This window comes from Trachurus japonicus, chromosome 11 (genome assembly GCF_045865225.1).
Source record: "Trachurus japonicus isolate A0001 chromosome 11, Traja_1.0".
NCBI classification, from domain to species: domain Eukaryota; kingdom Metazoa; phylum Chordata; class Actinopteri; order Carangiformes; family Carangidae; genus Trachurus; species Trachurus japonicus.
Genome location: NC_140917.1, coordinates 12,290,735 through 12,303,377, shown reverse-complemented (window position 1 = coordinate 12,303,377; position 12,643 = coordinate 12,290,735). Strand labels below are relative to the sequence as shown.

The 12,643-nt window shown below is 43.4% G+C and overlaps 1 protein-coding gene across 1 annotated transcript; it reads left to right on the top strand.

Annotated features, from left to right (window-relative positions):
- The first annotated feature begins 3,962 nt into the window (after positions 1 to 3,962).
- LOC146978324 (uncharacterized) lies at positions 3,963 to 8,079 on the top strand. The gene is made up of 3 exons (XM_085790594.1): positions 3,963 to 4,187; positions 6,345 to 7,384; positions 7,637 to 8,079. Exons 1-3 carry the CDS (start codon positions 3,995 to 3,997, stop codon positions 8,000 to 8,002), a joined length of 1,599 nt encoding a protein of 532 aa, XP_085646720.1. The 5' UTR covers positions 3,963 to 3,994; the 3' UTR covers positions 8,003 to 8,079.
- The last annotated feature ends 4,564 nt before the right edge of the window (positions 8,080 to 12,643 follow it).

Sequence of the window (12,643 nt, the reverse complement as noted above, 5' to 3'; positions counted from 1 at the left end):
CATAAAAAGAGGTGAAACACACTGTTTAAATGTCTTTATTTAGTTGTGGATACTAGCAGATGAAGACTGTAATGAAATAGATCACACAGACAGTTTAAAAGTTTTAGATTGTAACCTCAGATTCATGATTTTGGTTTTTAAAAATCTTCCTCATTAGCATCAACAATTTTAACATCCAGTAAATCAATATGAAGTTACTGAAATGCTGTTCCTCATTATCTGCACTTTTCTGATACACTCACTACTTAAAGGATCATAGGGCAGGATTTGTGAGAAAATACACATGCGTTTTATGTTTTTTAAATAATAATGGGTGAGGAAGCGTTCAAAACGACAAAAAGAATGAGCCCACCCGCGTATCTCTCCATTGCCTTGAACGGGGTCTGTGCTGCATAATGCGCTGCAATTCAGGGGGTGAATTTCACGCGCTGACGTCAGCGATTCCCCGACCGCCTTCGAATGGATCTTTACAGTCTATCCATGGAATGGATACATGAGGGCAACTGGTGGATCCAAATGACTGTTTGGGAAGCTCTTCGCCCGCCAGCAAACGACCCAGCACAACTGAAAGCCCTGTTAAAAGCCACACTAAAAATCATCTATCACCTATCTATCTATCTATCTATCTACCCCCCCCTGTCGCCACTCTCTCTCTCTCTCTCTCTCCCTCCCTTCACACACGCACACAGCAGCAGGCAGGTCACTAACTTACACACCCTCTCCTCTCCCTCATCACTACTGTCTTATTATTATCCATTAGCCGCAGCTAGCAGTTAAAAGGAGAAAAATGAGTCAAAATCGGTTCTACATTTATTGTCTGTTTATTGTATATCCCCGGGATGATGATGTAGGTTAGCCGGCCGACCACCTCAGTAGCCCGGCTGCTGCCTCTGTGATGATCCGCTCGTCTGGCGGTAACGTTAGCCAGTGGCGGAGCTAGACTTTTATCCTTGGGGTGGCCAGGGGGTGGCCAAGGCTATTTCAGGGGGTCCACAGACTATGTCGATGAATTTGTCTCTCGAACAATCAATTGTAATCGGAGTCTCTAAATGTTGAAATACAGTCCCCCTCCCACGACCCTTTTTGGTTATTTTAAAACATTCTCTGTGGTCTTTAAATTGTGATTATGACATTTTTAGCCAAAGTCACAAAACCTGTGCCATTTCCCATGGCTCTTCTTCTGCACAGCACCAGCAGCTCATTAGCAATGCGCCTCTGGAGGGTGGGCAGAGAGTGCGCTGCCCCGCCCAGCTACCCCCTCGCAAATAAAGTCCTTGCTCACGGTGCAAGCTGCTCTACCAGGTGAGCTATACCTGTTATACCTTGACAGCTACACAGACAGCTACACCGAGCTGTCAAGCCTTTCACCTCTGAGCCAGATGCAGAGCGGGGCGGGAGCTTGTAGCACTTTGCCCTCCCCTGGGGTTGTGACACGTCAGCTCCAGTCTCCCTGAAACTGCCAGTTTGCGTCTGCCATTGGTTCACAGCAATTTGAAGGCAGAAAAACTCAGAAATGCAATTTTGCACTTCCTTTTCTGCTGATATGTCCTCTAACACAGGAAAAATGCCACAGGAACATGTGAAAAGCACAAAGAAAATTTTCATGGGAGGGGTCTTTAAGTACATATTACACACACAGCCTACTCACAATCACACAGTTACTTGCTGAACACACAGTTACTTACACAGTTACTCCCTCAACACAGTTACTCACTGAACACAGTTGCTGTACTCACACTCGTACACTTACTCACTCACACAGTTAATCACACAGTTACTTACTGAACACAGTTACTCACACTCACATAGCATGTTTCAATGTCCCACATCCTTGAGTTTTACAGGTGCATCTCAATATATTGAATGACATGAAAAAGTCTATTTCCAGTAGTTCAAGTCAAAAAGCCCCCATCAAGTATCGAGCCTAAGTGGAAGCAGGAAGTAACGGTCACTATGGGACCTTAACTCGGAAAAAGTCTCCATGTAAGTGAAGTGGCGGTGGGGGGGGGGGGGGGGGTCGCACACCAGGCTCTACAAACACTGCGATTATCATGCCACGTAGCAATGGGACTTGTCGCTCATTAATATACTGCACAACTGAAAATATTGTTGCGACCCCGCAGTAATGTTGTTGTTATGATGTTTAAGTTGTGTGATTTCTGACTGACTATGAATGTGTACGGTACGGGCAGGTAGGGTATGGTTGGATGAGAAACTGAGGGGCCGGGGTGAGTGTGAGGAAGACCTGTGTGTGTGTGTGTGTGTGTGTGTGTGTGTGTGTGTGTGTGTGTGTGTGTGTGTGTGTGTGTGTGAGTGTGAGAGTGAGGAGGAGCAGAGGAAGAAGTGAGACCTGTCAGATAGGTTTGTGTTATGTTGTTGTAGTTACATCGGCTCGGACGCTACAATATCAATAGCAACGTGTGCTTAACATCGACGTCGGATTGTGCCAGATGCGCAGCGGTTTGTGTTTATTCATCTTAACAGAGCGCGTGAGAGATTAACACACACATTCACACAGGCTACACACACACGGGCTACACATGCCCACAGACACACAGCTGATGGGCCGAGGCTCCCCCAGTGGGGGCTCAACCTGGAATCGGCGCCTATGAGTCCATAATCGCGGTGCAGACGAGTGAGTTTGGAGCTAGAGAGGAGAGACCTTCATTATCGCTGCTCTGCTGCGTGTTTGTGAGCGTGGGTTTGGATCTCTTCTTTTTTTCCAAATGCCTGGAAAAGGCTCAACTGTCTTTTTGACATTTCTATACTGGACCGGGCGTAATCATCACTAGCGGTAGTGTAAATAGGCGCCAGAAATCAAAAAGAGACAGATGACATGACGTAAACGTCACGACAATCACTGGCTTTTACGTTAGGGTTCCCGTGATTGGTTTAACAATCAATGAACTCAGCACGTTCAGCCTGTTAAAAACAACAAGCGTCTTTATCACACCCCCTCAAAATAAACAAAATTGCTTTTTTTTCACCTATGAAAAAAATTGTACGCACACGGATATTTTTTTCTCATGGCACAATTCAATCGGATCACAAAATAAAACTTTGACTCCCGTTCACTTACATGGAGACTTTTTCCGAGTTGAGGTCCCATGGCAACGTTAGGCTACTTCCTGCTTCCGCTTAGGCTCTCTATTGAGAGCATATAGATGGACAAACTTATCAGAAAGCAAACATTTCCATTTTAAAAATGTTCTTTAAATTGGTCTTTTTTCCTATTGTTTTTTTTAGATACTGAATTTTAGATCTTCATTAAATATAAGCCATAATCATTACACATAAAATAAAGTAAATAAATAAAGACATGAAATGTTTAGTTATGTGTGTAATGGATCTATATAATGCATTAGTTTCACCCTTTGAATTGAATTACTGACATACGGTAAGTAAACTTTTCCTTATATTCTAATTCATTGAGAGTCGTTAGCCAGGTGGAGCTTCACGACGGAGCAAACCTCCAAACAGGCGTCATTGGATAAACTAACCACATATTGGGGATCTAAACAGTTACTTTCTCGCATGAAAACATATTAAAACTTAATTAAGTGATGTATTAACAGGGAACAGGGAATTAAAATAACTTCTCGAGATAATCCAGTTTCCAGTAGCAATCTTCTTCATAATTTTAATTCAGCTACTTGCCAACACTGCCCCCTACTGGTGACGAGGGCGGGCCATTTGTGAATCACCAGCTGTTTGTTTGTGGATCTCGACCGTGGCTTTTTTGTTTTTACAAATGGAAAAATATTTATTTACAAATATGTAGTATTTGTGGATAGCAAAACACGTGTACAAACCAAGGAATATTTCCAACCCTCTGTGTGTTTGAGACAACTTGCTGCTGCTGGTCCCTGAAGGGGCGGAGTGGTGGCGACACCCACGTGACACGGATACAGGAAACGGACTCCTCGTGGAGCTTCTTGCTTCTCGCTGCTGTGTCACGGGGAGTGAGTGTGTGTCTGTGTGTGTCTGAGTGAACATGGCTAAAGTCCAGGTGCTGAGAGCGCTGGTGGAGCAGCGACTGAGTTCGGCCGTCGAAGAGATCTTTGTCCTGATTGAAAGAACCGTGGCGGAGTACGAGGAGGAGCTATGTCGGTCAGAGCAGGAGAAGCAGCGACAGAGGAAACAACTGGACGCTTTGTTAAACCCTCGGGTTTTGTTACAGAGAGCAGGTCAGTTATTTACGGAGAATCAGTTTGTCTCGGTTTGATGTAACGGGGAAACGTTGGCGGCGTTGAGGACGGACCAACTGACCGTTATAAACATGAAGAGTAGACGCCGCATCGGCTGCTGGGGAGCAAGAAATGCGGCCGCCATCTTGAACAGTTGAGCAGCAGAAGTAACAGGACGCCAGAGCACTGTTCGTCCAGGCAAAATAGCGTTTTCCGACAGAATAATTGTAACAGAATGTTTTTCACCAGACACCATTACTATGAGGTGTCCAGAACAACATACTAAAAGTCCTAAGAAATCCTAGTTTGGGAAATATGTTTAATTCTCATCAATCCAAGATTGATTTACTGTATAATGTCTATGATGCCAATGAGGCCAGACAACAATCTCAATCTCCTCTGATTGGCTGACTGTTTTTGAGTGGCATGTGGTTGGGCCAATCACAGGCAAGTAACTGAAACCTAAGCTGCATTCATAAAAATTGAAAAACAAACAAACAACTGGTCACGGTGGGCGGAGTTACCTTGTGTGTGACATCACAGAAAGGAGGAAGTGCTATCTGCTCGTCTTAAAGAGAATGTTCCTACAAATGGCCGGTGTGTGTTTCTCCGTTTATGACTAGTTTGATGCATGGGGCAGTATATACGTGGCCCAGAGACCTCCCCAAGCACGAAAAAATAACAAAAATCACGTTTTTCATGCCATGGGGCCTTTAACATAAAAAAAAAAAAATCATCATTCTGAAGGTGTGGCGGCTTTTATTTTGCCGTGGCGGTGCGCCACGATCAATTACATGTAGCGGAAACCCCGATAAAAAGTAACATTTCTGTATTTCAAGTTTCTTGGAAATTTTATTTTAAATATGCAAATGAGCTCAACACTAATTGACTTATGGTCAAGAAGCCATAAAGCCGCAAACAGCAAAAACAGGGGCGCTGTTTTGTAATGTTACAGAAAACCTCCATGTTTTTTCTCCTCATGTCCTACACTAGAGAACCTGTTCTTCTTATCACCAAACGAGGCTGCGCTCTCTCTGACAGCTGATTTTTAAATACCATAAAGCATAACATGTATTGTGGAGAGACGCCCCCTTGTTATCTGATATGCTTCGCCACTGGCTCCATCTAGTGGCCGAATTAAGAATTTGGATTTGCGTTAATGCTCCTTTAAACCCTCGGGTTTTGTTACAGAGAGCAGGTCAGTTATTAACGAAGAATCAGTTTGTTTCTGTAACGGAAAAATGTTGGTGGTGTTGAGGACGGACCAACTGACCGTTATTGACCCTTTGCATGTGACGAACGTTCCACTTGCACGAGATACGGACGCCATGATGGAAGATAAAAAAAGGAGGGCAAAAGAGCAGTGGAGTCGATTTAATTCAATGGGGCGCGTTATAGTTTTGTGACATGCCGTGGTTGTAGGGTTTCCCCCCTTTTCCACTGAGCTGGTTCCAGTGCTGGTTCGGAGCCAGTGCCTGACTAGCAGCGGTTCTTTGCTTTTCCACCAACTGGTTATTGGCTCTTAAAACTGGTTCCAAGCACCAACTCCTTGCTGGGCTAGCTACCAGCCATTGAAGAAAAACAACTCCAGTTTCAAAACACGATTAGACGTCAAAATAGAGGTTAAGATTTGTTATTTTCTGGGAGCGTAGAGTTATAGAGTAGTTATATGGTTTCAGTTATTTCATTGAAGAACATACAAAAGAGGAAACCAGATCGATGTAAACAAATACCCGGGAACTTGTTACTTGAAAACTTAATGCAAACAGTTTAATTATCTTATTTACTGTACCACAAAATGGTACAACAAAGACGTTTTAAGATACAGTAAAAGGTTTAAAAACAAAAAGCAATAAATTATAAACAGATACTAGATAATAAATTATGCCTCCATTCAAGCACTGATCTCCTTTTGTTGGTTGTTGGCTTAAGCTCAATAATGCATCAGTGTGGTTTATTTATCTATTTAATATTCAATATTTTATGAAATAAATATACAGGGTAGAACCAAACATGCATTATGAAAGGCCATAATTTTCAAGTCGGACTGAGAACACTGCAGTGATGTTTGTGCTCTCAAAGCGTATTAGAAAAGCAGTCCCTTGCTTCTCAAGTGATGTGAGTTGTTTTAAGTTGTATATAATGTTTGTATTTCAGAGTGTGTGAGGGCACAGGAAGTTCCCACAGAGCAGCAGGAGTGGAGCTCCAGTCAGGACCAGAGGGACTCTGAGCCTCCTCGTGTAAAAGAAGAGCTGGAGAACGCTTGGACCACTCATGGAGGAGAGCAGCTTCAAGGACCAGAGGAGTTCAAATTCATTCCTTTACCTGTGAAAAGTGAACATGAAGATGATGAAGAGAAACCTCCGCTCTCACAGCTTCAACAGGGTCAGACTGAGGAGGACGGAGGAGCAGAGCCTCCAGCCAGCAGCTCCCCTAAACACATGGAAACAGACACTGATGGAGGACCAGAACCAGACAGAAACACATGTTCAGACAGACATTTACTACCAGATAATAATGACAAGACCTCCGATTCATCTGACACTGAAGACAGTGAAGATGAGGAGAGGGAGAAAAAAGAACCTCAGTCTGGGTTGAACTCTGAAAATAATGGCTGTGATACTAACAGGAAACTACATAGCTGCTCTGAGTGTGGTAAAACATTTGGCAACAAGACAAACCTGATGAGGCACATGAGAACTCACACAGGAGAGAAACCATTTAGCTGCTCTGAGTGTGGTAAAACATTTGGCATCAAGACAAACCTGATGAAACACATGAGAATTCACACAGGACAGAAACCATTTAGCTGCTCTGAGTGTGGTAAAACATTTGGCATCAAGACAAACCTGATGAAACACATGAGAATTCACACAGGACAGAAACCATTTAGCTGCTCTGAGTGTGGTAAAACATTTGGCATCAAGACAAACCTGATGAAACACATGAGAATTCACACAGGACAGAAACCATTTACCTGCTCTGAGTGTGGTAAAACATTTGGCATCAAGACAAACCTGATGAAACACATGAGAATTCACAGAGGACAGAAACCATTTACCTGCTCTGAGTGTGATAAAACATTTGGCTTCAAGACAGACCTGACGAGGCACATGATAACTCACACAGGAGAGAAACCATTTAGCTGCTCTGAGTGTGGTAAAACATGTTACAGGAAGTATGATCTGACAAGACACATGATAACTCACACAGGAGAGAAACCATTTAGCTGCTCTGAGTGTGATAAAACATTTGCCCAGAAGTCACACATGACAGGACACATGAGAATTCACACAAGAGAGAAACCATACAGCTGCTCTGAGTGTGATAAAACATTTGGCAGGAAGTCACATCTGACAGGACACATGATAACTCACACAGGAGAGAAACCATTTAGCTGCTCTGAGTGTGATAAAACATTTGGCATCAAGACAAACCTGATGAAACACATGAGAATTCACACAGGAGAGAAACCATTTAGCTGCTCTGAGTGTGATAAAACATTTCGCATGAAGAAACACCTGACGAGGCACATGAGAATTCACACAGGAGAGAAACCATTTAGCTGCTCTGAGTGTGATAAAACATTTGCCCAGAAGTCACATCTGACAGGACACATGAGAACTCACACAGGAGAGAAACCATTTAGCTGCTCTGAGTGTGATAAAACATTTGGCAGGAAGTCACATCTGACAGGACACATGAGAACTCACACAGGAGAGAAACCATTAAGCTGCTCTGAGTGTGATAAAACATTTCGCATGAAGACGGACCTGACGAGACACATGAGAATTCACAGTGGAGAGAAACTATAAAGATGTCCAGTTTGTAAGGAACCTTTTAGATTTGAGTCGAACTTGAAACAACACATGACAACCCACAGCGGAGAAAAACCATACGAGTGTTCAGTTTGTGGTCGACGCTTCACTCAGAGTAACAGTTTAGCTGCACACATGAGAAAACATGCCAAAGACAACACGGTTCAGCTGCCAAGTGTGCGAGGACAGTTTCAGATGGAAAGGATACAAGGACCAGTTCAGAAAGGTTCGTAGACGACCAATAGGCAAACGGCGTCAGAGGCGTCGTCTTGTCAGCGACAGTAAACCAGTCTGAAGGATTCAATGCTCTGCTGTTGTCTGGACATGGGTTAAAGTTCACTGTAGTAATACTAGTACTAACACCAATCTGTGAATTGGTTCAAGAAAACATTGCAGACGTTTTTAGGTGTGGTGTTCATAAGTTTGGTCATTTTGATAACTTGATTGTTGTGTGTTGCATAAGGACCGATCTTATGTGTCCAAATATGAAGATGTTTATGTTTCATTCTGATCTGATTGAAGTACAGGAAACCTAATATGTTCTTGGGGAGTTTCATTCTGTACAAGTTTGGAAAAATATCTGTATATTCTTGTGAGTTGTCTCTGAAATGTTCTTCCCTGTGGAGAAATAAATATGGAGGAACTGAGCCATGGACTAGAAGACTTTGCATTATGTTAGTTACATCAGTTAGTGTCACTTCAGGTACAATCACACTGAACCTCAACAAATAGGAGCAGACTCCCAGATTTGAAAAGTCTGAGGTCAAGTTCATACTAATTTACGTGTCTTTGTCCACTCCACTACATAAAAAGAGGTGAAACACACTGTTTAAATGTATTTATTTAGTTGTGGATACTAGCAGATGAAGACTGTAATGAAATAGATCACACAGACAGTTTAAAAGTTTTAGATTGTAACCTCAGATTCATGATTTTGGTTTTTAAAAATCTTCCTCATTAGCATCAACAATTTTAACATCCAGTAAATCAATATGAAGTTACTGAAATGCTGTTCCTCATTATCTGCACTTTTCTGATACACTCACTACTTAAAGGATCATAGGGTAGGATTTGTGAGAAAATACACATGCGTTTTATGTTTTTTAAATAATAATGGGTGAGGAAGCGTTCAAAACCAAAAAGAATGAGCCCACCCGCGTATCTCTCCATTGCCTTGAACGGGGTCTGTGCTGCATAATGCGCTGCAATTCAGGGGGTGAATTTCACGCGCTGACGTCAGCGATTCCCCGACCGCCTTCGAATGGATCTTTACAGTCTATCCATGGAATGGATACATGAGGGCAACTGGTGGATCCAAATGACTGTTTGGGAAGCTCTTCGCCCGCCAGCAAACGACCCAGCACAACTGAAAGCCCTGTTAAAAGCCATACTAAAAATCATCTATCACCTATCTATCTATATCTACCCCCCCCTGTTGCCACTCTCTCTCTCTCTCTCTCTCCCTCCCTTCACACACGCACACAGCAGCAGGCAGGTCACTAACTTACACACCCTCTCCTCTCCCTCATCACTACTGTCTTATTATTATCCATTAGCCGCAGCTAGCAGTTAAAAGGAGAAAAATGAGTCAAACTCGGTTCTACATTTATTGTCTGTTTATTGTATATCCCCGGGATGACGATGTAGGTTAGCCGGCCGACCACCTCAGTAGCCCGGCTGCTGCCTCTGTGATGATCCGCTCGTCTGGCGGTAACGTTAGCCAGTGGCGGAGCTAGACTTTTATCCTTGGGGTGGCCAGGGGGTGGCCAAGGCTATTTCAGGGGGTCCACAGACTATGTCGATGAATTTGTCTCTCGAACAATCAATTGTAATCGGAGTCTCTAAATGTTGAAATACAGTCCCCCTCCCACGACCCATTTTGGTTATTTTAAAACATTCTCTGTGGTCTTTAAATTGTGATTATAAAGTTTTTAGCCAAAGTCACAAAACCTGTGCCATTTCCCAGGGCTCTTCTTCTGCACAGCACCAGCAGCTCATTAGCAATGCGCCTCTGGAGGGTGGGCAGAGAGTGCGCTGCCCCGCCCAGCTACCCCCTCGCAAATAAAGTCCTTGCTCACGGTGCAAGCTGCTCTACCAGCTGAGCTATACCTGTTATACCTTGACAGCTACACAGACAGCTACACCGAGCTGTCAAGCCTTTCACCTCTGAGCCAGATGCAGAGCGGGGCGGGAGCTTGTAGCGCTAGTGCCCTCCCCTGGGGTTGTGACACGTCAGCTCCAGTCTCCCTGAAACTGCCAGTTTGCGTCTGCCATTGGTTCACAGCAATTTGAAGGCAGAAAAACTCAGAAATGCAATTTTGCACTTCCTTTTCTGCTGATATGTCCTCTAACACAGGAAAAATGCCACAGGAACATGTGAAAAGCACAAAGAAAATTTTCATGGGAGGGGTCTTTAAGTACATATTACACACACAGCCTACTCATAATCACACAGTTACTTGCTGAACACACAGTTACTTACACAGTTACTCCCTCAACACAGTTACTCACTGAACACAGTTGCTGTACTCACACTCGTACACTTACTCACTCACACAGTTAATCACACAGTTACTTACTGAACACAGTTACTCACACTCACATAGCATGTTTCAATGTCCCACATCCTTGAGTTTTACAGGTGCATCTCAATATATTGAATGACATGAAAAAGTCTATTTCCAGTAGTTCAAGTCAAAAAGCCCCCATCAAGTATAGAGAGCCTAAGTGGAAGCAGGAAGTAACGGTCACTATGGGACCTTAACTCGGAAAAAGTCTCCATGTAAGTGAAGTGGCGGTGGGGGGGGGGGGGGGGGGTCGCACACCAGGCTCTACAAACACTGCGCTTATCATGCCACGTAGCAATGGGACTTGTCGCTCATTAATATACTGCACAACTGAAAATATTGTTGCGACCCCGCAGTAATGTTGTTGTTATGATGTTTAAGTTGTGTGATTTCTGACTGACTATGAATGTGTACGGTACGGGCAGGTAGGGTATGGTTGGATGAGAAACTGAGGGGCCGGGGTGAGTGTGAGGAAGACCTGTGTGTGTGTGTGTGTGTGTGTGTGTGTGTGTGTGAGTGTGAGAGTGAGGAGGAGCAGAGGAAGAAGTGAGACCTGTCAGATAGGTTTGTGTTATGTTGTTGTAGTTACATCGGCTCGGACGCTACAATATCAATAACAACATGTGCTTAACATCGACGTCGGATTGTGCCAGATGCGCAGCGGTTTGTGTTTATTCATCTTAACAGAGCGCGTGAGAGATTAACACACACATTCACACAGGCTACACACACACGGGCTACACATGCCCACAGACACACAGCTGATGGGCCGAGGCTCCCCCAGTGGGGGCTCAACCTGGAATCGGCGCCTATGAGTCCATAATCGCGGTGCAGACGAGTGAGTTTGGAGCTAGAGAGGAGAGACCTTCATTATCGCTGCTCTGCTGCGTGTTTGTGAGCGTGGGTTTGGATCTCTTCTTTTTTTCCAAATGCCTGGAAAAGGCTCAACTGTCTTTTTGACATTTCTATACTGGACCGGGCGTAATCATCACTAGCGGTAGTGTAAATAGGCGGCAGAAATCAAAAAGAGACAGATGACATGACGTAAACGTCACGACAATCACTGGCTTTTACGTTAGGGTTCCCGTGATTGGTTTAACAATCAATGAACTCAGCACGTTCAGCCTGTTAAAAACAACAAGCGTCTTTATCACACCCCCTCAAAATAAACAAAATTGCTTTTTTTTCACCTATGAAAAAAATTGTACGCACACGGATTCCGGCCGGCGGTGCCACTGTGTAAGTGAACGGGAGTCAAAGTTTTATTTCGTGATCCGATTGAATTGTGCCATGAGAAAAAGAATATGACCTGTTTAAAACATCAGGTTTCATCCCGAGAAATCAGCAGTTTGTTGTAAAACTATTGTAAAATAAAATTCAGAAGAATCCGTAACCAGAAAGACTACAAGTCGCGTAGGTGACGTCACACACCAAATGCCGCCCTTTCCCGTGTCAGTTGGTGACGTATTTTTTGTGGGACACCAGACTTGTAGTCCGTAGAGCGTCTTCACACAAAATAGCCTACATTCTTCCGTTGCCGTTTAACAACAAACTGCTGATTTCTCGGCATGAAACGTGATGTTTTAAAGTGGTAGAGGTCATATTTTTTTCTCATGGCACAATTCAATCGGATCACAAAATAAAACTTTGACTCCCGTTCACTTACATGGAGACTTTTTCCGAGTTGAGGTCCCATGGCAACGTTAGGCTACTTCCTGCTTCCGCTTAGGCTCTCTATTGAGAGCATATAGATGGACAAACTTATCAGAAAGCAAACATTTCCATTTTAAAAATGTTCTTTAAATTGGTCTTTTTTCCTATTGTTTTTTTTAGATACTGAATTTTAGATCTTCATTAAATATAAGCCATAATCATTACACATAAAATAAAGTAAATAAATAAAGACATGAAATGTTTAGTTATGTGTGTAATGGATCTATATAATGCATTAGTTTCACCCTTTGAATTGAATTACTGACATAAGTAAACTTTTCCTTAATATTCTAATTCATTGAGAGTCGTTAGCCAGGTGGAGCTTCACGACGGAGCAAACCTCCAAACAGGCGTCATT